The 25,588-nt window shown below is 41.8% G+C and overlaps 1 protein-coding gene across 3 annotated transcripts in view; it reads left to right on the top strand.

The window, feature by feature from the left end:
* Window positions 1-25,588, top strand: part of KDM5A (lysine demethylase 5A) — a 66,049-nt gene that overhangs the window by 12,126 nt on the left and 28,335 nt on the right. For 2 of the 3 annotated variants that reach the window (XM_006210821.4, XM_072954665.1), the window contains exons 6-19: window positions 1,823-1,928; window positions 3,130-3,221; window positions 3,813-3,971; window positions 5,020-5,139; window positions 5,811-5,969; window positions 8,980-9,161; window positions 10,526-10,688; window positions 12,388-12,507; window positions 14,921-15,115; window positions 19,531-19,712; window positions 20,072-20,196; window positions 20,628-20,778; window positions 22,076-22,190; window positions 24,848-25,203. In XM_006210821.4, the coding sequence (XP_006210883.1) occupies window positions 1,823-1,928; window positions 3,130-3,221; window positions 3,813-3,971; window positions 5,020-5,139; window positions 5,811-5,969; window positions 8,980-9,161; window positions 10,526-10,688; window positions 12,388-12,507; window positions 14,921-15,115; window positions 19,531-19,712; window positions 20,072-20,196; window positions 20,628-20,778; window positions 22,076-22,190; window positions 24,848-25,203 (2,225 nt within the window). The remainder of the gene's footprint in view (window positions 1-1,822; window positions 1,929-3,129; window positions 3,222-3,812; window positions 3,972-5,019; window positions 5,140-5,810; window positions 5,970-8,979; window positions 9,162-10,525; window positions 10,689-12,387; window positions 12,508-14,920; window positions 15,116-19,530; window positions 19,713-20,071; window positions 20,197-20,627; window positions 20,779-22,075; window positions 22,191-24,847; window positions 25,204-25,588) is intronic. The other variant, XM_072954666.1, reaches the window with a different exon arrangement.

Here is a 25,588-nt window from a genome sequence, read left to right as displayed (position 1 = left end):
TCTCAAAGAAGAATCAGAAGCTGTGGAGGTTGTCCTGCCCCCTTCCTGTCTCTGTCACGTCACTTGCTCTGCTCCTCTTTAGCTGTGTTGTCATCTGTGACCTCACTAGAATGAGTTCCTTGAAAGTTGAGATTGCAGTTTGTTTATATCAAGGATTCCCAAACCCGTAACACATTTATACGTTAGGATGAAGCCTGTGGTGTGAGGATGTCCCATTGCTGATGGCACTAAGGTTGAGCCAGACTTCTCCAGCATAAAGAACTACTCTCTCTGTAACAAAGTAATCAGAGTAAACTGTAGGACAGTGGGAACAACCCGCTTTCCAGTTACTTTTTGCCCAGTGGTTTTAACATTCGTTGATGACCTTGCCTCAGTTAATTATGCTGGTGGTTGCAAACTGGGTAATTTTCTGGTTCTATCATTTCTTCTACATTTATTAGTTAGTTTGCATTTTTCTTGAAAGAACTTTTCTCTCACATTTTCTCTTGATGTATTTTTCACAGAATAAAATGTGAATATCTTAACTGTACAGTTTGATGAATTTTGATGAATGTATTTACCTGTGGAACCATGACTGGTTGTTATATTATTTCAGCTTTTGGGGACATTATTGTCTGTCTGAAAAGGTTGTTGTAAGGATTAATTGATTAAAATCCTTTGGTATGGCACATACTATACACTCAGTGTATGTCAGCTTTTGTTATTATGTACTTTGTTTTGATCGTGGTAAAGAACGTGCAGTGTTATGTGTATCATCGGACTAGCTGTAGAGGTTGGTTAACATCACCCAGTCAGTCTACTGCAATTGAAAGGTAAACTTTGAAATGCCCTTTTGGTTCTTTCATAATCTTTTAGTAGGTGTGAGCTGTTCCATAGCCATAGATTTATAGTCTGTATTTCATCCTGGTTTGTTTTTATTCTTATTGACTAAGTGTATTTTAAGTAGGTTTTGGTTTTTAGCCTGCATTCAGAGATTATCTAATTTCAAGTTGTAACGGTGGTGTCTGTTAGGAGGCTCTTGCCTTCAAGTACTAGAATGCCTTAAGCTTTGACAACACAGTTTTCCCACAAGGACGCATTTTCCACATTAGATTTTCAGAGATAAGTAGTTCTAGGATTGGTTGAGCAACTTCGCATTGTTGTCTTTCCATCTTTCTGCTTGGCTTTCTTTGATGTAAGGCTGTGCGTCTCCTCTTCGCTGCATGGTGGCTGCTGCAGAGTCCAGCACTCTGCTCTCTCCATACTTGAGTCTCCTCACAGTGGGGAAGGATGTTGGGGCAAAAGGGCTTACTTTTTGAGACCCTTTTTTCTTTTATTGGAAGATGAGAATCTTTCCCAGAATTTCCAGACCTTCCTTATGTCTCATTGGCTAGACTAGGATAACAGTCCCACCCCTAGCTAGGTCATCACCAATCAAGAAATGGCATTGGCGTGATTGTCTTAGGACAGTCATTACTCATCTCCTGGGATGGGACACCATCAAAGATGGGTGTCCATTAGCAGGAGTGGGAATTTCTACGGAGTTATTACCAGTATTATACCAGTAGTTAACCAGTAGTGTCTGTCTCTGGATAGAACCCAGTGGAGAGCTGTGCTTTTACGAAAGGTAGACTTTCTTTTGTGGAAAGGAATCTCAGGGTTGCATAGTGCTTTGGTGACCGTTCAACTGTTGCAAAGAAGCAGACAATGGATTTAGAGAGAATTCAAATAATTTTTTCCTTTATTTTGAATTTGATCTTGAAACTTCTCTTGAGTAAGAAAATAAGTTTGTGAATTAGTCAGTTAGACTAATGTGAGTTTTATTTATTTATTTATTTTTTAGTCGGAATCTGGAGAAGTGAATAGAAACACAGAACTGAAGAAACTTCGAATTTTTGGGGCTGGGCCTAAGGTTGTGGGCCTGGCAATGGGAGTAAAAGATAAAGAAGGTAAAATCTGCTATTTGGTCGTGAAAAGGAATGAGGTACAACAGTGTGGTTGTAACAAAATTCAGATAATGTTTTAATTGTAGTCTCCCCAGGGATGTTCTTAAGAGTTGTAGACTTGCAACAGTGGTTCCTAGACAAATCGCCTTTTTGAATGGCAGATAATCTTAAGGTGTGAGGAGTCATCTTATGTTGAATTTTTATATTTTGGAAGAGAGAAAATTTCCTCCTCCACGTCTGACATGTGACACAGAAATTACAGCTTCCAAAAGCTAGTTTATGAGACAATGATGAAATTAATGGTTCTCACCTGGTGATCTAAAGCTTATTATTTTTAAATTTGAAAAGAAACAGAGGATTCTCTCTGACCCTTAGTATCAAAATATACTGGAGACAGCTAATGACTTAAATTCTAACTCTAATTTTGATATTTTTCTATAATTGCCTGTGTATATTATGACAGTTCATTCAAATAAAGTGAAGAGTGTCTGGTACTATCAGCTTAGCATGTTGGAAGATTTTTGTCAGTCAGATTGCTAATGCAAAGATCAGATCTCACTATTCTATGTACCTGTTTTAAAACTCAGTTTAACAAAGATTGTGTTGGCTGTTTTTACTGTATAAGAACTTAACTGCTGTGAGCACAGGTTTTACTGTATAAGAATGTAATGGAATGCTGTAATCACAGTCATGTTGGTTATTGTGCATTTTATATGAGTAAGTCATGGTTCACATTGTGGACTGAACTCTGAGTGACGAGATAATGCTCTTCCATCACTCTCAAAACATGCAGTGTGATAGCACGCACTGGATGGATTATAATGTTTACCATTGTCCTTTCTAAAATTACACATTCTTACCTTTTTCATGCTTGTAATTGTATTGGCTGGCAGTGATCTTAAAACTAGTCTCAGCTCAGTCCCTGGTAAGAACTGCGTGTAGGCAGTGTGGAATTAGTAGTGAAGCTCTCTGGAGCTTGAGTGGCTGCACTGGGATCCCGCGTCTGCCACTGACTTGGGGCAAGTTACCTCGCTTCTCTGTGCTTCAGATTCTTTATCTTCAGTGGGGAGTAGTAGTTTATCTGCCTCCTAGTGTTGTGAGACTTGAACTAATTAAGTAATGAAAAGTAACTTTAAATAGTGTCTGGTCCATGGTAAGCTCTCAACATTAGTTTTTACTATTATATATAACTTTTTATTTCAAGATGAGGTCTCCCGAAGACGAAAAGTTACCAACAGGTCAGACGCATTTAACATGCAAATGAGACAACGGAAAGGAACTCTCTCTGTTAACTTTGTAAGTGTTCTGAGATGTGTCAGGAGGGAAAGGATTTATTTCTATTTTAGTTTTGCACTTTTTATCTTGCTATATCTTGGTATGCCATTTAGTTAGAAGACCTGATGGTGAATCTGAAGTTGCCGCTTTGGTTTATGTGATGTTAACCTTGCCTTGTCCCCTATACATGGACTGTTGCATAAGTCATACACTGTGAGAAAGTGAGACAGTAAGTTTCAATCTGTAAATCCTTAGCTGTATTAGACAGTGCTCAGTGTTTAATTCTCTGTCAAAGAGTATTTGTGTATAGGAAGGGTTACATGGTGTATTTTACTTATGTAAATGGATTTTCAAATACCGTAGATTTGTAGTCTTTCTTTATTCTAATACCTTGATATGCTTTTATTAACTTGCTTGTGAAGCTCTGAGAAAATTTAGGAAGTTTTATGCAAAGCTGTTTAAATACAGTTATTTAAAATAAATATTCAGGATTTAAGTTGTTTACTTTTTAGTGTACAGTAGTTTGCATATTTCAATTTGGGATTTCCTGGTAAAAATTTAATATTACTTATTAGAGGAAGTAGACTTTCATTTTATTTTGTTTTCTAACAGGTTGATCTCTATGTTTGTATGTTTTGTGGTCGGGGAAACAATGAAGATAAGTTGCTGTTGTGTGATGGATGTGATGACAGCTATCATACGTTCTGTCTAATTCCCCCACTGCCCGATGTGCCCAAAGGAGACTGGAGGTGTCCCAAATGTGTCGCTGAGGTACACACCTGACCTTACCTTTCTAAACTCAAAACAGTAGCACATGCACACGAATACAGCAGACACATCCCCAAGAGTTTCTTCTTTCTCCTTGTTTAAAATCTCCAGGGTTTTTAAAGAGGGTGGTGACTGGGAATGTAACAGTTCTGTTGTTGCAGTTGGGCTTTTAAAGGATCTTTTTCTGACTGTTGGTTAGATAATTCTGTTTATTGCTGCAGATGAATGATATGTTTCCTCAGAATATGCATATTCCTGAAGAGTCATAAAAATGCGAAAAGTCCGTAGGTTCTTTTCTTTTTTAATTAAAAAAAAAGTGAAAATCAGACGCAAAGCTCTAGAATTTAGGATTTATGCCTCCAGTTTTCATGCTTCCAGATAAATCCATGGTATCTATTAGCTTGTTTAAATTTTGACTTGGTTGTACTAAATTTTTATTGAAAGATTATAATGATGTCATTGCCATGAGATGCCTGGTCTCTTATTTTAACAAAATGTTGTGATAGGACGTTGAAAGGGAGGAGATGACTGGGTGTATCTAGGTGTATTTATGGCCTTTGGGTTATTTTTAATTTATTCACAGGGTTAAATGATTGAGAAGCATTTCTCCTCTCAGTGAGTATTTGTGTTAAGAAACATGGTGATTGATAGTGTGGAAAAATCATTCTTCTAGCTAGATACCCTAACAGCCCAGCGAATATCCCTTTGTCCATGAACGTGTATTTTCTGCAGTGGGGACGACAGACAGCCCTGACTGAGTCCAGGTTGATAGTCCTCCAGGCGTCTGTCTTGGTGCTGGAGCAAATGCCAGCTCCAAAGCCTAAGCTGTCTCATTACCACCTTCTTACTGGAAGGCTGTGCAAATGCACTTGGGGTTTTAGAACATGACTTCCTGATTCCATGTTGAAAGTAATTAATACACGTTTTGTGGTCTTGAGCTGATTGGATTTGCTTCATTTAGGGAAATGCTCAAAGAAGGTGGTACCTGAGAGCCTTAACACCTCCTTGGTTCAGTTCCAGTGAGTTAATGGTAGATACCTTTCCTCCCCAGGAATGTAATAAGCCCAGAGAGGCCTTTGGATTTGAACAAGCTGTTCGAGAGTATACCCTTCAGAGCTTTGGGGAGATGGCGGATAACTTCAAGTCTGACTATTTCAACATGCCAGTCCATGTGAGTACCTATGTCTCAGGTCGCTTTGGGGAGGTGTGAGGATTTATCTGAGTCTGAAGCTTCTGCTTCGCTTTTGGCATTCGCTGTTCTGTAGAGAACAGGGCAGCGTGGAAGAGGTGGTGGAGCACTGCGTTGGGCAGTGTGGGGCCCGGCTCCTGTGTCTGCCCCCTGTACTCTCCCTTGTGGTGGTGTGTGCTCTCCTGTTGAGAGCTTGACTTTGACCTTTGACTTGTTCATTAGCCCTCTGAGTGCCATCCTTACTACCAGCGTGAAGCGTGTGGTAGTTGCCCCTTCTGTTTAGTTATTTGTAACATGAGGTTTGCTGATTTCCCTGGGGGATCAGGGGCTTTTAACAGTCCGCCAAAGCTATTAAAATCCAGCCTCAACTTCTGTATTGTCTTTTTTTCCTTGCTGTCTTGGGTCATTTTTAACCTTCTTAGTAGGAAAGAAGCTTGCAGAAGAAAGCAGTTCAAGTTCACCATGTTTTCTGAACATGTTGTCTTAGCTTTTCCCCATCCTCAGTGCAAAGCGGGGACTAGTCTTTTCAGCTCTGGGAATTGAGAAGGTCTGTTTTTCCGTGGGTTTTTGTTTACTTGACCCTGTGTATTGTGTTCTAGTGGGTTATGGTTATAGTGAGTTCATAATCTGTAATCTTGATTTTCTCTGTGCAGATGGTTCCGACAGAACTAGTGGAGAAGGAGTTCTGGAGGCTGGTGAGCAGCATTGAAGAAGATGTTATTGTAGAGTATGGAGCTGATATCTCCTCAAAAGACTTTGGAAGTGGATTTCCTGTAAAGGATGGTCGGAGAAAGATGCTGCCGGAGGAAGAGGTGCAGAGCGCTTACTCTCCAGGCTTCTCCTTACTCCTGCCCTGACTCAGCCTTCGCATAGTAGAAAACTGCCTATCTTTAATCTTAAGGGGTCACATTCTTTTAAAGTATTAAATATGTAGGATTTAATAAGCTACAAATAAAAAGTACGTTTTTATTTTAAAAAATCTTCAGTTTTAAAAACAGTAAATTCAAAGTATCTTTAAAAATTATGTAACTTTGCATTTTAAAACCAGTTTAATTAGTTTAGAACTTCAACTCCACTTGAAAGATTTTGCTTAGCTCTTTCTGTTTGAAAAATCTATTAAGTGATTTGAGATTTAAAAAAAAAATTACATTTCACTGATAGGTCCACAATTAAGTTTCCTTCAACGCCTGGGCAGGTAGGTTTTCCAGTGTGCATTTGACCTGTAACATGTCATGAAGTGCCGTCACATAGGAGAGGACCTCTGTGTGAAGCTGAGTTAAGATGACCTTTTCTTTTTCTCTTTACTTTGGTCCTTTTCACTTTTTATTTATAATTGGCAGCAATTAAGAATTTTATCTCCTATTAAAACAGTTACACATAGTTGGGAAAAAAAAAATCACCTAGTGGAGAAGAATATACAGTTAAAAATATAGCCACTCCAGGTCTCTTAGGGTTACCATTGGCATGGTGTGTCTTTTTCTGTTCTTTTAATTTGAAGCTGTGTGTCTCTTGTAGGCACCATATGATTAGTTCTTGCTTTTTAAAAAAATCTAGCCTGACGGTTGCCTTTTGACTGGAGTGTTCAGTCAATTTAAAGTTGATGTGGTGGGTTTGTACCTGCCATCTTGCCGCTCTCTCTGTCTCATGTCCTTTTGTTCCTCTGTTTCTCCTTTACGGCCTTCTTTGAATGTTAAACATATTTTTCATCGTATCATTTTAATGGGTCTGGAATTTTCTTTCTTTCTTTTTTTCTTTTGCTGTACATTTTGAGTATTTAGTGGTTCTCTAAGAATTATATAATACGCACCTTTTTTAAAAAACACCATTATTGACAGTGTCCATCTTTAACTTACTGTGGTCTACTTCATGTTAACACGGACTTCATTCTGGTATACTAGCAACGTTCAAACAGCGTCTCTTCATTTCCTTCTCTCTTGTGTATTGTGTGTTACAGCTACACATTGTATGATACAACAACATGGCAGTGTAATTATTGCTTTAAACCATCTTTTTTAAGAAAAAAATGCGCATACGGTGTTGTACGTATTTACTCGCATATGTACCGTTTCTGGTAGTCTTCCTTCGTTCCTGAGGGTCCAGGTTACTGCTGGGGTCATTTTGTTTGAACATGGAGGACTGCTTTTATTTGCAGTGTAGGCCTGCTAGCTGTGAATTCTTGTCTTTGCTTATATGGGAATGTATCTCGCCTTCTTTTAGTTTTTCAAGACTAAATGCTTCTCAATTTTTTTGCCTGTGGTCGATTCCTAGTGCCTTGAAATGGTTGTTTTGATAGTTTTGTTCCGTTTAATCCTTCTTTTCTGTGGAGGGAATTTCCAGCCTCTTCACATCACCATTTCTGAAAGTCCTTCATAATAAAAGTCTCTTTCTTACCCAAATCTCCAGTCTGGCGAGGACCCCATTTCATCTTCTCTCGTGTCCTTCCAGATGTAGTGTGTGTATACAGGCGGGTCAACATCACGTGTACAGTTACATTTTAAAACAGGATCACGTTTTTAAACAGAATGGGAGGCTGCTACTTACACAGTTCTATGCCTGGCTTACCTTTTCTTGAGTCCTCTCGTGCCCTGTCCAGTCCACCCTGATTCCTTACAGCATCACCTGCCCGGCTTACTCGTGGTGCCTTCTCACTGTTTGTTATGCCTTCATCCACTGAGAGCTGTCTGAGTTCTTACCATGTGCTGAATGGGGTTTTCATTTTGTTTTGTTTTCTTTATGATCAAAAGTCATGCCTTTTGGCTTCTTACTTTAGCCTTATTACTGATTTTTCCCCTCCTGTCATAGTAGAGCACAGCTTAGGATAATCAGACTCGGATAATATTATTAGAGAATAGGCTTTGGGTTTTGTCAAGGGAGGAAGGATGATCACAGTGACCGGAGAACGTAGATGACAGAGATACTTGTTACAGGAAGAGTTCAGTGTTGAAATGTGTGTGTGTGTTCAGTGTCACTGAATTGGACCTGCTTTGTGTGAGTGTAAGGAAATGCTCAGTCTTCGTTTCTTCATACCGTTCCAGTGGCAAACGGCAGGTGATTATCTCATTATTGAGAAGAGGCTTCATTTTACAACTCAGTTATTTCTGAATTTTATTTTGGCTCTGAATTTTTAAGTTGTTCTTGAAAGGTAGTTAAATCTTCTAATCTTAAGAGATAAGGTCACGGTTTTTAAAGATTACTTTAACATCAACCCTAATAACTAATACTAATGATGGAGGTATTAATCCTTCTAAATTCTTAAATTCTGTATGACTATCTGCCTGTTTCTGCTTTTGCTCCATTCGCCTTCATGTGAGAATGTGGAGAAATTTGGGCTTCATACATGAAGTGTGAAGAGACAGGCATACAGCCTTTTTTTCTAGTCTGGGTCACTATTTGCTGTTTATTTCATAAACAGTAATGTTGTGCTCAGAATTCTGGCACCACTCTATGAATATAGTGATAAACATTTTGGAAAGTTACGCCACTGGGGATAAAGTAGAAATACATTAGCGACCTATTAAAATGAGTCTCACAGTATTTTACTGGTAAACTGTGGCAGGGTGGGGAGTAATAAAAAGCCTTATATGCTTCAGAGTAAACCAGCGGTTTCTGAAATCACTAAAGGGAAATCTCAGTATCACCTGGGCAGGAGATAGGAGTCAGTATTTAGGAATATGAATTACTGTAGAGAGCAAAGAGCATGGATTCTACGGATAAGGTTATTTTGAGTATTACAAAATGTTTACTTTCGTTTTTGAAGACTCCCTTGAGATTCCACTGGGCGCTTGTTTCTGATCTCTCAGTGACATTTGTTTTCTTCTATAGGAATATGCGCTTTCTGGTTGGAACTTGAATAACATGCCTGTTCTAGAGCAGTCTGTCCTTGCACATATCAACGTGGACATCTCTGGTATGAAGGTGCCGTGGCTTTATGTGGGAATGTGTTTCTCTTCCTTTTGCTGGCATATTGAAGATCACTGGAGCTACTCCATCAACTACTTGCACTGGTATGTACGGTCTTGTCAGCAGCTTCCATCCTGAGTAACCTTTTTAAAGGTGTAAGAATGTTAGGTGGTGTGTTAGGGAGAGCTGACTTTGAAGTATTTCCTTCCCAAAAGGAGGATAATGTACTCTTTAAGGGTCTGGGGTACAACATCTCTGACACTTCATCTGTTAAAGTATTTGCACACTGTGGGGACTTGAGAATCACTTTGGTATATATAGCTTTTGGTATGCAAGGTAGGGTATTTAAAGTTCATGTAATTAAAATCTGGCTAACCTTCAGTATTCGAAATTTTCAAAACGTTTTTTCCCTTTTAGTAACATTTTCCCTAAAGATGCCTAAGTTACATGTGTATCAGTTTTTTTGTTGGTTTTTTTTTTTGTGTCTCACCCACAGTTTTTGTTTACTTTCCCAGTTCCTTGTCCAGTATTCTGATCTTAACCAAATGATACTTTTCTCTCCATTTGAAAGGTAACTGCTCAGATCACACTACACTTTGGGAAACTAGTAATTTTCTTTCTCTGCTTCATTGCTATGCTGTGTAATACGATAGCTACTAGCTACCTGTAGCTATTTAAATTTGTTAAGATTAAGTAAAATTAAAATTTACTTCCTCAGTTGCACTGACCACATTTTAAGTGCTTTATCCTCACATGTGACTCTTCATTGGCCAGCATAGATATAGAACATTTTCAGTCATCACAATAAGTTTCTATTAGAGACAGCACTGTGAATTTTATTAGAATTAAGAAATTCAGCTATGATAAGAACAGCATGAAATCAAATCTATTTCCTAGAAGTAGACTTAGTGTTATAAATAAACTCTAGTCCACTGAAGTCTAGTGTATTAATGATGCCAAGTTTTTGTTCCTGAAGGTTTATAGATAGAACTGTATTCAGGCTTTGAGCAGTTTCTCGCCTTGCCTTACCTCCTTGGGTAGTAGACTTGAGCTCAGCGAAGTCACGTAAAAGTACTCTAAAGAGCACTGACTTCTACTTTGATCACTGTGGGGTAATTGGACTGTCTGGTGGGCCTGTGAGTCAGGGCGCATAGCAGTGTCTTTTGGAACAGAGCTGCCTTTTTATGTTTTGTCTTTCCAGTTAGGAGGTGCTGTTGACTCATCTACCTTAAAGAGTTCGTGTGCTTGGAATTGCTTGTCCGTAGTGATGAGTGTGTGTCTCTCCGTATACTCGTCTTACCTCCTGTTATGAACAGTAGCACAGATTTATGAGATGGTTGCTAGGATTCAGAGCATGCAGTCTGTGGCCATGGAGCAAGATACAATTACCTACAGTGGGTTTGAATCAGAGACCCTGGCCTTGTTGGCACCATGCTCTGCCAAGTTAAGCAGTTCTTTCTTTTGCTAGGGGGGAGCCAAAGACGTGGTATGGTGTGCCATCTCATGCTGCAGAGCAGCTGGAGGAGGTGATGCGGGAGCTGGCCCCTGAGTTATTCGAGTCCCAGCCTGACCTCCTGCACCAGCTAGTCACCATCATGAACCCCAATGTGCTGACGGAGCATGGTGTGCCTGTGAGTCTTTTTGGTCCCCCTTCAGTCTCTTCAGAGTACTGATTGGAGTCACAATATATGCTTTGTTTCTTAATAGGAAGTCGAAAATCATGTTATCTTTTAGACAAATTAGAGTTTATACTCTGAAGGAAAAATTTGATTAAGAAAGGGGTGTTGTAAGTATGAATCATACTTCATGTATAACAACCTATCAGAATAGCCTATTTTCAGCAAACCCTTATATCCTGATTTTAACAAAAATCTCATGTTCTTTCTTATCCCCATTTAACCAAAGTACAAGTATTTTAAGTGGTGATAATAACTAATCCCTTTGGAGATCATATTTCCATATTTCTTTTCTTTAAGTCTAGTGGGATGGGGAGGGTACAGCTCAGGTGGTAGAGCGTATGCTTAACATGCATGAGGTCCTGGGTTCAATCCCTGGTACCTCCTCGAAAAATAAATAAATAAATAAATCTAATCACCCCCCCCCCAAAAGAAAGAAACAGAAGAACTTAAAGAAAGAGAAAAAATACCGACGTATAGTCAGTTTACAATGTTGTGTTAGTTTCTGGTGTACAGCATAGTTCAGTTATACACATATATTTTCCTTTTTATATTTTTTTCAGTAAAGGCTTTGAATATTTGAAGCTATTGAATGTAGTTCCCTGTGCTATAGAGGAGGACCTTGTTATTTCTGTTTCCATATTTCATATAGTATTTTTAGGCTTTGGGGGGGGTAACTAGGTTTATTATATTTTTTCTTTATTTATTTTTAATGGAGGTACTGGGGACTGAACCCAGAACCTCGTGCATGCTAAGCATGCGCTCTACCACTGAGCTGTGCCCTCCCGCCTCGTGTAAAGGTTTCACAGCTTTTTTTTCACATGAGGTAATGAAGTAAAAATACACAGTGAATCCCTTTTATACTGTTAGGCTTAGTTTTGAAAATGATTATTAAATTGAAGCTAGTGGCACCTAATAAAGTATAAAGTTAATGTTTGCCGCATACAGTCAAATAGTCTTCATAGTTAATTAGAAAGTAATGAGAAAGTAGATAGATAGTAGTGTTACTTTGTCTTTATTTTGGGGGCGTAATTAGGTTTACTTATTTTTTATTATTATTTTATTACTTAATGGAGGTACTGGGTATTGAACCCAGGACCTCGTGCGTGCTAAGCATGCACTCTGCCAGTGAGCTGTGCCCTCCCTTCTTTGTTACTTTGTCTTTAAAAGAGTGAATTTATACAGAATCTGGGGCTTTTCAAAAGACATAGTATTATAAAACAGTGAGATTCAGGAAAGCTAACTTGGGGATCTTTCTTTCCGTAAGCCGTATTCGCTAATCAATTAGTTTCCAAAAATTTATCCGAAAGCAGGAAATCCCATCCTTCACCACTGTCTACAGCAGAAGAGTGAAAGGAATGAAACCTTTTGACTGTAAAATTTTAATTAAGTTAGGAAACTACTTTTTGAAAATTTCTTTTGGCTGTGAATTCTTGTCATGAATCACTGTAATTTGTCATCGCAACTGTTTTAAGCAGGTGAAACTCTTACTGCTTTTCAACCCCTGATACTATTTGCTGGTATGGATAGGTTAATGTTTTATTGTTCTCAGTTTTAGAAAATGCTTCTGAAACTAATAAAATCTGTCTCCCTTTTATGTGTCTTTATTTCGTTTTCTTTTGTTCCTGTATCCCTGTTCCCGATTTGCGTTTAGGTGTACAGGACCAATCAGTGTGCTGGCGAGTTCGTGGTGACGTTTCCTCGGGCCTACCACTCTGGATTTAATCAAGGCTACAACTTCGCTGAGGCTGTGAACTTCTGTACTGCTGACTGGGTCTGTTCTATAATGCGTGGCTGTTGTACGTCTGCTGACACCCGGGAGGAGGCATCTTAATTGCTAAATTAGCGTAGCGGGGGAGGGTGGGCTTCATGGATATTTCAGTAGAGCTTGGAATGTCTGCTGCAGTTCATAAAGTTCGGGTCGTTTTTATTTGGAAGATTTTGTGGTTCGTTCTTCTCATCCATTAGTCCCCCTGTTTTGTTTGAACTTTGAAAGGTAGTTGATACTTCTGAATCTTCCTTTTCTGAGAGAATGTGGTTCCTCTAGTCTGCTTTCTCTGAGCACTTCTGGATTTAATAAAGGCGACCAGATCTTTTCAAGAAATTAAATTGTATCATATTTATAAATGCCTAGCTCTGATTTTTACTTTAAAGTATCCCTTTATTATTTTTCCTTCTGGTAGACAATGAGGTGACTTTAGTCTTCCTACCATTTTATGTTTTCTGTATTCTTTTATAAAAATTTTATTTTAAAGAGTAGCTGTAATATTAAGATCTCTGTGGGTTATACTTTTGTGTGAATGATACTGCCAGTGATTGCTATTTTGCTTCTAGATGAAGGAGACGTATGAAAGTAATTAGTTGCTTTTACATCACGTTGGTGGGGAGAATACTGCAGATTTGTCACCCACTCTTTGACCTTATATTTCCTTTAGTGGTGCTGTTTTTTGGTCATCTCTCGTAACATTTTGGAGGATATTCTTCAGTACTGTTGGATCTTACATGTTTTCTGTGGGCACCTTAAAGTGTTAAATTTCATGATTAAGCGTAGTATTTCCTTGGCTAATAAGTGAACTTGTGTGATGAGCAGTCCTTCCTGACCGTAGGACAGTCTAAACTTCCTGTTAGGAAGCAGTAGGGGCAAGACCGAGCCTAGGACTCTGTTTTAAAGGCTCAGCTGACGTTTATTAAGTGTTGACTGACTGGTTCCTTGGCTAGGTGTAGGGTGGGAAATGGGGGTGATTCAGGGATGAGTTAGAAACGGTTTCTGCCGTTAATGTGCTCACTCTTACTGGTACTTCACCTTGGGCAGCTCTTCATTTCACTGGTCCCAAGTTTTTTACCCGCTGTATAAAGATGCTAAGATTCACTTGGCTGCTAACACTTGTCGAAGCCCTTGATTCTCTTCAGGAGGAAGGTGTGACGGAGATGAAAGACGGAAGCAGCGCGGTATCTGGGGTGGAGCGGTGCTGCTGCTTGTTATCAGCCACAGGGGGCAGCCAGTTCTGCTTTACGTGTTTTCCTTACGTATTGTGATAATAAGAAGCACAAACACCACAGTTTTGCTTTTTCCTTGCTCTTGTATCAAGGCTACATGAGAAATATTTAAAGGGTGAAGACCTGAGAATTAAGAAATGAAGGAATTACGTACTGTTAACCGACAAGATAGCTGCTACTCACAAAGTCAGTACACACATTTTCTTGGGAAAGGTTGTTGCTTTGGAAGAGCATGGAAGTGCTGTGCAGTTCAGAGGTAGGCTTGCTCTCTGGACCTCTGATTCTCGTGATCCCTTTCTTCCTCTCAGCATGGAGGTGAGCTCTAAAGGGTTCTTCAGGGTCCTTCCGTTTTCTAATTTTTTTCTCTGTTGTAATAGTTTTCAAATACTGTACAAAAAACCTTAGCCACCCAGGTTTTTCCACTTGAGTGTAGGAAAGAGTTGAAGAGAGAGAGAATGGGTGTGTGTGTGGTTTTGGTTCAGCTAGTATCATGATTTGGGTTGAAACGTGATAGAGAAATTTTCAGATGTTAAAGGAGTGTTCCTGTTGATTTATGAAAAGTGATCATTTAGTGATTTATTTCACTTAGGAAAATTGAAGTGTGTACTCTCATGATTTCACTTCTAATTCTTTTTAGGCCAGACTGATTGCTTTTAAAAATAATTTCTAGATTCTAAAATCTTAAGTTGTCTTTTGCTTTGGTCCTTATAAAAAACTAAAGTCAGTTCATGTGATCTGGTAGGTAGTGCTTCCCCCAACCCCTCCCTCCTAATCACAGCTTTTCTGTGGAAACAGCAATGCTGAAGATGTCCAGTTAGCCCTTTATTGCCTGAAAATTTTTTTCTTTTTCCAGTAAGGTCAGTGTTAATGTTAGACTGGTCCAAAAGAGTTTGCTGCCTCATTTATGTATCAAAGAACTCATCTTCTTAAGGTCCATAATAAGTAGAAAACCTGCAGCTTAGGCCAGAAGCTCAGCATCTCAAATTATTGGAATTTTCTGGGGGAAGGTCTTTGAAATTCTTTTTGCACCATAAAGGTTTAATATTTACAGTTACTTCTAATGTTCAAATGGATGTTCTTACTCTGTGTTCTTTATAGTACAGGAGAGGATCTGGAGGGCAAATAGTGGTTCTGTTCTGGAATGTGTGATAAGCAAGTAATTTACTCTGAGAATCTTGTCTTGTTTTCAGTTGCCCATTGGACGTCAGTGTGTCAATCATTACCGCCGGCTAAGGCGCCACTGTGTCTTCTCACACGAGGAGCTGATCTTCAAGATGGCAGCAGACCCAGAGTGCTTGGACGTGGGGCTGGCTGCCATGGTGTGCAAGGAGTTGACACTCCTGACGGAAGAGGAGACACGATTAAGGGAGTCTGTTGTGCAGATGGTGAGTTTGCTGAGCACAGTTCCTGCAGTGGGTACTCCTCATGGAACATACTGATAGTCGAACCTGTGCAGAGAATCCATTTTCACCACTGATCCCTCTAGAAGTTGAACACAAAAACTAATAGTTCGGAGAAGATTTCATACGTCTGTACTTGTCATTTTGGTTTCTTCAAGTTGAAAAAGTTTCGGGAATCTTGATGTCACCATCTCCAAATTTTTAAAAATGAAATTCTGTCGGGTAGAATTTCTTAAGTTTGTATTTTAAAAAATTTCTTACATATAATATTATTTCTTTAAACAAGAGAGTTCAAATCCTTTTCTCTCTCAGCTTTGTAATTGAATAAAAGTTACGTTTGTGGTGATTGAAGACTGTCAGAGTGAATTACTCTGCCTCCCCTCCACCCCACCAAATCTAAGTATTTTAATGAGTAAGAAGGACTGACAACCAAGTGTTAGATTTTGAATACTAGAATGAACTAAATATTTATCATATTGAAATGGAAAACAAGTGAGAAAATCTGAGTTTTCAGCCACTCTTGGCCCATTTTCCCTCACCCTCCCTATGTAGCTAGCCTCACTGGCTTTGTTTTCCTAGAAGCTTTGCTTTGATTATGTTTACTTATCAACCTTTTGTATTTTATTATTATTTTTTAAACAAGACTTTTTTACCTTTTTTTTTAGAAGAGTATTTTAAGTTTAAATTCCACTTGTTCATTGCTGGTATGTAGGAAGGGCATTGACTTTTGTGTGTTAAAATTACTTGTATCCTGTAACCTAACTATAATTGTTTCTTGTTAGAGTGTTTTTGTTGATTCTTTCAGATTTTCTACGTAGATAGTCTTGTACAGAGATGGTTTTGTTTCTTTCTTCCCAATCTGAATACCTTGTATTTACTTGTCTTGTCTTGTTGCTTAGCTGGGACTTCCAGTACGGCGTTAAAGAGTAGTGGGAGAGGACATCCTTGCGTGTGCCTGATCTCAGTGGGAACGCTTCTCATCATTAAGTAAAATGTTAACTCTAGGTTTTTTTTTTTAAAACAGATACTCTTTTTTAAGTTGAAGAAGATCCCCTCTATTCCTAGTTTATGAGAATTTTTATTAGGAACGGAAATTGGATTTTGTCAGGTATTTTTCTGCATCTCTTGATGTGATCGTGTGGTTTTTCTTCTTTAGTCTGTTGATATGATGGATTGTGTTAATTTCTGAATAGTGAACCCACATTGCTTACCTGGGATGAATCCCACTTGGTTGTGGTGTGTAATTAATTTTATACAGTGTTGGATTCAGTTTGCTTATATTTTGTTGATTTTTGCATCTGTGTTCATGAGCAATATTGGCCTGTAGTTTCCTTTTCTTGTGAAATCTTTGGTTTTGGTATTAGGGTAATGCTAGCCTCATAGAATGAGTTAGGAAGTATTCCTCCTTCTGTCCTCTGGTAGGTTATAGAGAGTTGGTATAATTTCTCCCATAAATCTTTGGTAGAATTCATCAGTGAACCTGTCTGGGTCCAGTGCTTTTGTATTGTTTGGTTTTCTTTCATAGATAAAGACCTATTCAGATTGTCTCTTTCTTCTTGTGTGAGTTTTGACGACTTGTGCCTTTCAAGGAGCTGGTGGACATGGTCTTCCGCAGTGCTCCTTTACTGCCCTTTAACTGACCATGGGCTCTGTGGAGATGCTCTTTTATTTCTGATCTTAGTAATTTGTGTTCTGTTTCTTTTTTCTTAGTTACCCTGGCTAGAGGCCTATCAGTTCATTGAGCTCCTCAAAGAACTAGCTATTGGTTTCATTAATTTTTCTCTGTTGACTTCTGCTCTAATTCTTTGTGTATATGTGTGTTTGGATTTAATTTGTCCTTTTTCTAGTTCCCTAAAGTGGAAACATATTACTTTTATATGTTTATTTAAAATGGAATTCCTTTCTTATTGCCTGGAGTCTGCCTTTTGAAGTTTGAAAGTTAAATACATTGGTGGAGACTCAGGAAGTAAATTTTTGTCGTCTGGTCTCATGTTTCAGATTTAACCTACGTCACTAGTGGGGCATTGTTTTCCCTTGTTCTACAGTGATTTGCACATGACATCTTCTGATCACCTTATTAGTGCTTTGACCAAATTCCCGTTTGGACTCTTTTCCTTTAAACTTACCTTCTTCTCGTGCCCTCGTTTCCAGGTCCTCTTCTCTGCCTTTCTTTGCATTATGCGCTTATCTTTTGAATCTTAAGAACAGTTTTCATTTTGTTTCTCCCTTGAAGAGCTCATTGAGTGGTTTTTCTGTGGTCAGTGTCCTCATTTCCTTGTTCTCCCTCGCTGTCCCTGTGGCGGCTTCGTGGCCAAATCCAGTTGTGTTTTTCCTTCTGTCCCGCGCTGGGCAGTCTGAGCACTGGCTGCTGTGCTTCTGGTCTCTCTCCACCCTTGCTCTGCTGTTCTCCAGCTTCTGAGAGCACCTGCTGGTCGCTTCTAGGTGTCGCTTTCCTCATCTTAAGCTCTCAGTGTTTGCAGGGTTCTGCCTTTGAGCTTTTGGTGTTTCTCTTTTGTGCTACTTCTCAGGGAATTCTTAGCCGTTCTTAAGACTTCAGAACTTTAGTTCTTTGAGCTCTGATCTTGTGGTTTCATTTCTCACCTCTTGACTTTGCCTCCTGTTAAATGCAGACACAGAAATTACTGTCACTTTGAAAGAGGCGGCATCTTCACTCGCCCGTTTGTAATCGCATCTCCATATGATTACTGTACATTCTTAGTTAGGTTTCTTTCGTCTTAGTTTTGGCATCTAAAACAGAGTACTACTTCCTCCCCTCTGCTCTTTCACAAACCGCTTTCCTCTCCTAATTGCCTGTCTCTGAGTTCCAGGATCATTATGTAGAAACCAATGTGATCTCTGACTCATCCGTCGCCTGCATTCTCATCTGTCAATCTGGTTTTAAGTTTTTCTTGTTTTAACATCTGTTGTCACCCCTCCCCCCTTCTCTGTATTGCTACCATTCTGTTCCGTTCCTTAGTTTTCTCACTATTTCAAATATCTCTTTAATTCGTATCCCTGACTTTTTTCTTCTCTCCATTCCATCCCAATAATTTATGGTTTTCCAAAGTGTATTTACAGGACTTAAGCTATATTATATGTTAGAAGGAATTACAAGGAAAAAGTGTTCTGTGACAGAAAAGCTTGGGAAATGGTGGATTAAGAAAAAATAAATGGGATTCTTTACTGTAGAACTTCTGTGACCCTTTAATATCCTGGTGTTTGTTAAACTTTTAAGTTGGGAGGGATGTAAGACACAGCATTTATCCCCCTTCCCAATTTACTTCTTAATTTTTTTGCAGAATACCTTCCAGGACCAGTGGTCCTTGGGAGTAGACTTTGAGAAATGATGTGGGATTTCTTAAAGCAGCCAGGAGTTGGTAGTTGACACATTAGCATCCTCTGTTTGCCAGCTGTTCTGAAGCTGTAAATTCTTGTAAACTAAGAAACACCTGCAGTGCATTATGGAACCATTTTTGCATAAAAGTAATTTTTGAAGAAAATATTAAATGCTAACATGAGAAAATGGAAAGACATGAGTGTAGTCAGGAGACACCTAGGTAAAAACAAAATGTTGAAAAAACTGGGTTGTGTCTGCCAGCAAACATGATTAGATCACCATCTTGTTCGAGTTGGAGGGGGTGGTTTGCTGTCGTAGTGGAATTAGGTTCTTACGCACCTTGCCTACTAAGTAAGTTGCAACTGTAAAGGGCACCCCTTTGTGCAGTAAATGGAAGTCTTTGTAAAATGTACTTCATATGCCCTTACTGTCTCAAGCTGGCATGCTGGATTTGATTAGCGTTCTCCTTGGTGCCTTGCTGAGGTAGGCTGTACTTCGGTTTGCGTAGTAGCCTAAGCAGTTCTGCACCCCTTGTCCTTGTGCGTGCGTGTACGTGTCAGTGTTATCTTCAGGTTGTGGATCACTAGTGCGTCTGCTTAAGGGCGTGTTGTCCCTGGGGAAGTACTTCTTCTTTTTGAAATTTTTCTTGTCTAGAAGACAAAACAACATAAAACGAATGTAGAGCTTCAGGAATTACCATATGGTAAACTTTGTTGTCATCACAATACGGTCAAGAGATAGAACTTCAGCCATCCTAAAAGTACCTCCCAATTACAGCTTCCTTCCCTCCCCTCAAAAAGTGATTTTAAATCTTTGTAATAATCATTTCCTGCATTTTAGAGATAGTTTCATCATGTGCATTCTTAGACACCATGGTTTAGTCTTGCCCATTAGAAAAATGAGTGATGATTGTGTTTGCAAAGTATCTTGGTGACGTGCCATTGCACCTCCCTCATTTATATCAGAGTCAGAGATTTACCTGTAGAAAAAAACTTTATAAGCTAAGTTCACTGATGCTTGAAAGACTGGAAAGACTTGATCTGGTGACGTAACTGTATTTCAGGGCGTCCTGATGTCAGAAGAAGAAGTGTTTGAGCTGGTTCCTGATGATGAGCGGCAGTGTGCAGCGTGCAGGACCACGTGCTTTCTCTCTGCCCTTACCTGCTCCTGCAGCCCCGATCGGCTTGTGTGCCTCTACCACCCAGCTGACCTGTGCGCCTGCCCCATGCAGAAGAAATGTCTTAGGTATCCGGGAGCTCCTTGTAAAACTTCTCTTACCTTCTCTTACAGTTAATGTTGTTCCTTGTAACCCCTTTCCTAGGGTTTGGACCCGTAACTTCTTATCTCTTTGCCTCCCTGCTTGAGGACCAGTCTGTCGAAGTTGGCCCTAAACTGAGATGAGTTTCAGTATCAGTTGGTCTCCCCCGTTCCTTGTCTTTCCCTGCGTTAGCGCTCTCTGGGCTTTGACTTTCTCTGTGTGCACCAAGACCCCATCCCCTGGCCATTGTACTTGCCTTAAACTGATTGTGTTTAAAATTTATTCTCAACTTGTTGGTTTTGGAAGCTTTTATTTGTGTATGTTTTGTTTTTTGGGGTTTTTTTAGGTACCGCTACCCATTAGAGGACCTCCCTTCTCTGCTGTATGGTGTGAAAGTCAGGGCACAGTCCTATGACACCTGGGTCAGCCGTGTCACAGAGGCTTTGTCTGCCAACTTCAGCCACAAGAAAGGTTAAGTTTCTTCCTATTTTATGTATACACTGAGGTGGTTGTCACTTTGAAAGAGGCCTTGTTTTCTGTTTTTCCTTCATTAAAGAAAAATCCTAGGCTTCATGTGAGATTTGAGACTAATGGGCTGGTTGGCTGTGGACTTGAATTTCTATTTGAGAATCTTTTTTAAGTGAAAAAGTTGATAACACAGTGGGACAGAAAGCTCACTTGCAGCAGATGCGTCACACATTCTGGGGAACCATTGTTACCAGCAGACTAACACTGAAGGCTTCCTGCGAAAGAGGACTTGGGTTAGGAACGAGCACCTGGTTATATAAGCTGCTGCTGCACTGGTGAGACTGTCGCAGCTGTGCTGCAATTCTGCTGATAGGTTGGTGAGGGCTTCTTCTTTTCTGTGGTCACCGTGTATAGCTTTTTATTTATTTTTACAGATTTGATTGAATTGCGAGTAATGCTGGAAGATGCCGAGGATAGGAAGTACCCAGAGAACGAGCTCTTTCGGAAACTCAGGGATGCCGTCAAAGAGGCTGAGACCTGTGCCTCTGTGGCTCAGCTGCTTCTGAGCAAAAAGCAGAAACACAGGTAAGTCTTAAGTGGTTTTCTGTTTGGTTTGGTTTGGTTTTTTCCACCAGAGTAGAGGCAGAAATCTTGCTGGCCTGTGAGGCCCTATGTCTTCCTCAAGGCCGTGTTTCTCCAGGCCCGGTGACACCCCATTCTTAGCTCCTCCCACCCCTTCTGTCCAGCTCCTCGCTGCATCCTTCACGCTCTCTGCGCACTGCTGCGTGGCGCCGGCACACTTGCTCTCTGCTCTGCTTGGAGTTGTCCCCTGACGTCCTGATGGCTTTCCCTCACTTCTTCCAAGTCTTTTTCAGATGTCGCATTCTTGGAGAGGCCTTCTCTGACGCCCCTCTGTAAAACTGCAGCTTTTTATTCTCTCCTGCTTTGTTCTTGTCGTGGCCCCGTCCCCTCCTGATACGCCAGCTTACTGTCTGTCTGTCTCCTTCCTCCCTCAGCCCTGTTTGGATGTTATGCTGGGGTAGAATGTTAGGGGTTTCTGTCCTTTTCCTCAGTGCTCTCTTTCCTGTGCTTTGAGGAGTGCCCGGCACACAGTAGGTGTGTGATAGGTATCTGTGAGTAGACGGTGCTGCAGGCTGGAGGCGGGCAGCAGCAAGGGTAGCCTGGATGGATGCAGGGAGGCTGCTGCTGAGCAGCCTGGGAGCCTGCGCTCCTGATTTTCTGCAGCTCGTCCAAGTCCAGTTCCCTGTGCTGCTGTTTTCATAGTGATCCCAGCACATTCTGAGGAGCGGCTTTTAGTCTAGCAGCTCATATTGCGTTTTTAATTACGTTGTAAATCTTTTTATCTTTCGTTTGATCAGAGAACTTTTAAAGGGACGTGGGTCAGTGACTCTTCACCTGTCATTAGGTCACTGACTCCCTTGGAGAGTGCGGCGAAAGCGTAGATGCCCTTTTCTTAGAAAAATGCACATGCTCAAATAATTTTGAACCAGTTTCAGAGGGTTCATTGTCTCCCAAGTCAGGTTAAATGCCCTTTTTCTACACCTTAGGTTCAGTTTCTTGAGGCAGAGGATTTAGTTTATCAGTGAACTTAACATCTTGCTGTGAGGAATTTCTTGAATGTTTGGAATGTTTAATACTTGTAAGACTGGAGGAACTGTAACTGGGAGAGTTGAAACTTGCCTCATGAGCTAAAGACCTAAAAACCTAACTCAGAAGTGAGCACCATCGCAGTGAAATTCCTTAGACGCTGGTATCTTGGGATTTCTTGGGTTAGCGTTTTAAAGAGCCCAGAGGCCCCTTCGATATCAGAGTGGCTGTGACGTTGTTTTCCTACTTCTTTCTCAATGTTATTTCACATCAGGCAGAGCCCAGACAGCGGGAGGACTCGGACCAGACTGGCCGTGGAAGAGCTGAAGGCCTTTGTGCAGCAGCTGTTCAGCCTCCCTTGTGTCATCAGCCAAGCTCGACAAGTAAAGGTGGAGTGTCTCGTTCTTTTTTGGGTAAAAGCCACGGCCTGCTGTTTGGGTAAACAGAATAGTGCGTCTGTAGTTTCTTGTTCTGTTTCTTTTCTCAGTGAAGTGCTGCCATGGAAGGTTTCTTAGTTGGCAGTAAGAATCTCTTGGATTCATTCTTAGTCTTTAATTCTTCCTTTAAAGTTCTGAAACTAAGGCTAGTTTAGAAGTTTTTCTCTTTATTGGTTTTAGGCCAGAACAGAACCCCCATTTAACATAGATGTAACTGAAATGCAAAAAATTAGTTAAAGGAATTTGAATGTATCAGTGAGTTATTAGTTTGTGAACTTTTAAAAATGCAGAACTCTGAAATTACTAGAGCCCCCACGGTTTGATGAATATGTAAAATCTTATAAGTATGTATCAAATACAGGAATCTGCATAGTGATCTCTTGATGGTTTGTGACGTGTTCTTGTGACTTGCCGTGGCCTGGTGTCTGGAGTGGTGTTTGTCAAGGTTCTCAGCCGTGACATCCAGTGTCAGTGGTGGTGGTGTCCTACCCCGTGTCCCTAGGGCGTTCTGTAGCTGCCCCTACCCCGTGTCCCTAGGGCGTTCTGTAGCTGGCCCTGCCCCGTGTCCCTAGGGCGTCCTGTAGCTGCCCCTGCCCCGTGTCCCTAGGGCGTCCTGTAGCTGGCCCTGCCCCGTGTCCCTAGGGCGTCCTGTAGCTGGCCCTGCCCCGTGTCCCTAGGGCGTCGTGTAGCTGGCCCTGCCCCGTGTCCCTAGGGCGTCCTGTAGCTGCCCCTGCCCCGTGTCCCTAGGGCGTCCTGTAGCTGGCCCTGCCCCGTGTCCCTAGGGCGTCCTGTAGCTGGCCCTGCCCCGTGCCCCTAGGGCGTCCTGTAGCTGGCCCTGCCGCGTGTCCCTAGGGCGTCCTGAAGCTGCCCCTGCCCCGTGTCCCTAGGGCGTCCTGTAGCTGGCCCTGCCCCGTGTCCCTAGGGCGTCCTGTAGCTGGCCCTGCCCCGTGTCCCTAGGGCGTCCTGTAGCTGCCCCTGCCCCGTGTCCCTAGGGCGTCCTGTAGCTGGCCCTGCCCCGTGTCCCTAGGGCGTCCTGTAGCTGCCCCTGCCCCGTGTCCCTAGGGCGTCCTGTAGCTGGCCCTGCCCCGTGTCCCTAGGGCGTCCTGTAGCTGGCCCTGCCCCGTGTCCCTAGGGCGTCCTGTAGCTGGCCCTGCCCCGTGTCCCTAGGGCGTCCTGTAGCTGGCCCTGCCGCGTGTCCCTAGGGCGTCCTGTAGCTGGCCCTGCCCCGTGTCCCTAGGGCGTCCTGTAGCTGGCCCTGCCGCGTGTCCTTAGGGCGTCCTGTAGCCACACCTGCCTTCCTGAGAGGCTTTCTTGCTGAGGCACCTGCGACGCCATGTACTTGGGCTTCCTTGGGTTCACAGCTCACAGCCCTTCTCATCTGGGGATCTGTTTGCTTTCTTCTCGGCCGGGCGTCTTGAGTGTTGGGGTTCTTAGGGGTCTCGTCCCTCTCTTTATTCCGGGTCCTGATCTCTCCTTCTGAGTCTGGTGACGTGAACATCACCTCTGTCCAGCTGGTTCCCAGCTCTGACTGTCCTCCTCCTTTTCTGCAGACTTGTATGTTCAGTTGCGCACTCTGCATTTCCCTTTGGTAGACTCAAAGGCATCTCAAAAGCCTTTTGATGAATCCGAAATCTTAACTCCTTCATTTCCCTTATGCACCACATTCAGTCTCTAAGTAAGCGCAGCTGTGATCTCCAGAAAGTATCCTGAAGTGGGCCATTACTCGTCGTCTCCATTACTTAAGTGACCCTCTGAACACGGGGATCCGTCCCTTAGGTCACCACAGCAGCTTCTTAACTGGTCTTCCTCTGTCTGCTCCTGTCCCTGAATGTTTCTAATTCAGTAGCCAGAGCAATTGTGTGAAACAAGGCGAATCACGTCACCTCCCTGTGGTTAAACTGCTCCAGGGGTTCCCCAAAGCCATTAGAATGGAATTGTAATGAATCCCAAACTCACTGTAATCAGTCTGCAAGACACTGTGTGACCTGACCTCTGCTTATTCCTTGCCTGCACTTCTCCCTCGTCCCTCTGGCCCCTTTGTCCACTTCGGGGCAGGACACAAGCTCGTTCCTCTTCAGAAGCTTTTGCAGTTAACGTTTGCTCTGCCTGAACTGCTCTTCCTCCAGGTCTTCGTGTGGCTTCCATCCCTGCCTCCTCATTTTAGTTTTGGTTCATTTGGCTTTTGTGGCCATCATTGCAAAGTAATATGCTTCCTGTCCCCTGGTCACTCTTTGTTGTATTGCCCTATTTAATTTACATAGCACTTAAACTGACTGAAACATTGGTGTCTTCAGTGTCTGGTCACCTATGTTAAAGTGTATGTTCCTTTGTATTTTTTGTTAAATGCTGTGTTCCTGGAATAGTGCTTGCATCTAAATCAGTAGTCATTAAATATTTTTCGAGTGAATCAATCACATTTAAAAGTAGGACTATGTAAGTAATTACGGAGAAGTGTATTTATGCCTTTATCACACCTGTTTGGTGCTATGGTGGTGAGATTATTAGAAGACAGTCCAGAATCTGGTAGTTTACCTGAACTATATATATATTCCATATTCACTTTGTATCTTTTGAGCTGTTTTTTACTTCCCTTCTTTGGACCTTTTCAGAATCTGCTGGACGATGTGGAGGAGTTTCATGAACGTGCTCAAGAGGCCATGATGGATGAAACCCCAGATTCCTCCAAACTCCAGACGCTGATAGACCTGGGCTCCAGTCTGTATGTGGAGCTGCCCGAACTGGCCCGGCTGAAGCAGGAGCTGCAGCAGGCTCGATGGCTGGATGAAGTGAGACTGACACTGTCAGACCCACAGCAGGTCACTCTGGATGTCCTGAAGAGACTGATAGACTCTGGGGTGGGCTTGGCGCCCCACCACGCGGTGGAGAAGGCGATGGCTGAGCTCCAGGAGCTCCTCACCGTCTCTGAGCGATGGGAAGAAAAGGCCAAGGTCTGCCTGCAGGCAAGGTGAATGCATATATTGGTGACTGTCGCCTCCAGTAACTAGGTCAGAGGGTAGGTGGGGTGGGATCGTAAGGGTCTCTGTCCTTAAATGTTTAATCAAGTGTCCGGTGTCTCCCCTGACTGGTCCCTCAGTTCTCAGATGTGTCTGCCTAGAGATAGTCTCTCATGTTGTGTGCACTGTGCAGAGTGCTTTGTTAGGCACTTTCGTAAGTGGTCCAGGTGGTACTTTGCTTGGAGCCCGAGCCCCTTTGTTGCCGGCACTGTAGTTGGGAGCCAGGAAGCACGAAGCTCTGCTGCGCTGTGGTGCTGGTGCTGGTGTAACTGAGCAGCACAGGAGGACACTGGAGGGATTCATTGCAGAGGCCCTGTTAGCGTGATGGTCAGGAGA

The sequence above is a fragment of the Vicugna pacos genome, chromosome 34 (genome assembly GCF_048564905.1).
Source record: "Vicugna pacos chromosome 34, VicPac4, whole genome shotgun sequence".
Classification (NCBI taxonomy): domain Eukaryota; kingdom Metazoa; phylum Chordata; class Mammalia; order Artiodactyla; family Camelidae; genus Vicugna; species Vicugna pacos.
Note: the sequence above shows the minus strand (reverse complement) of the source record. Positions and strands in the feature narration are given on the sequence as shown.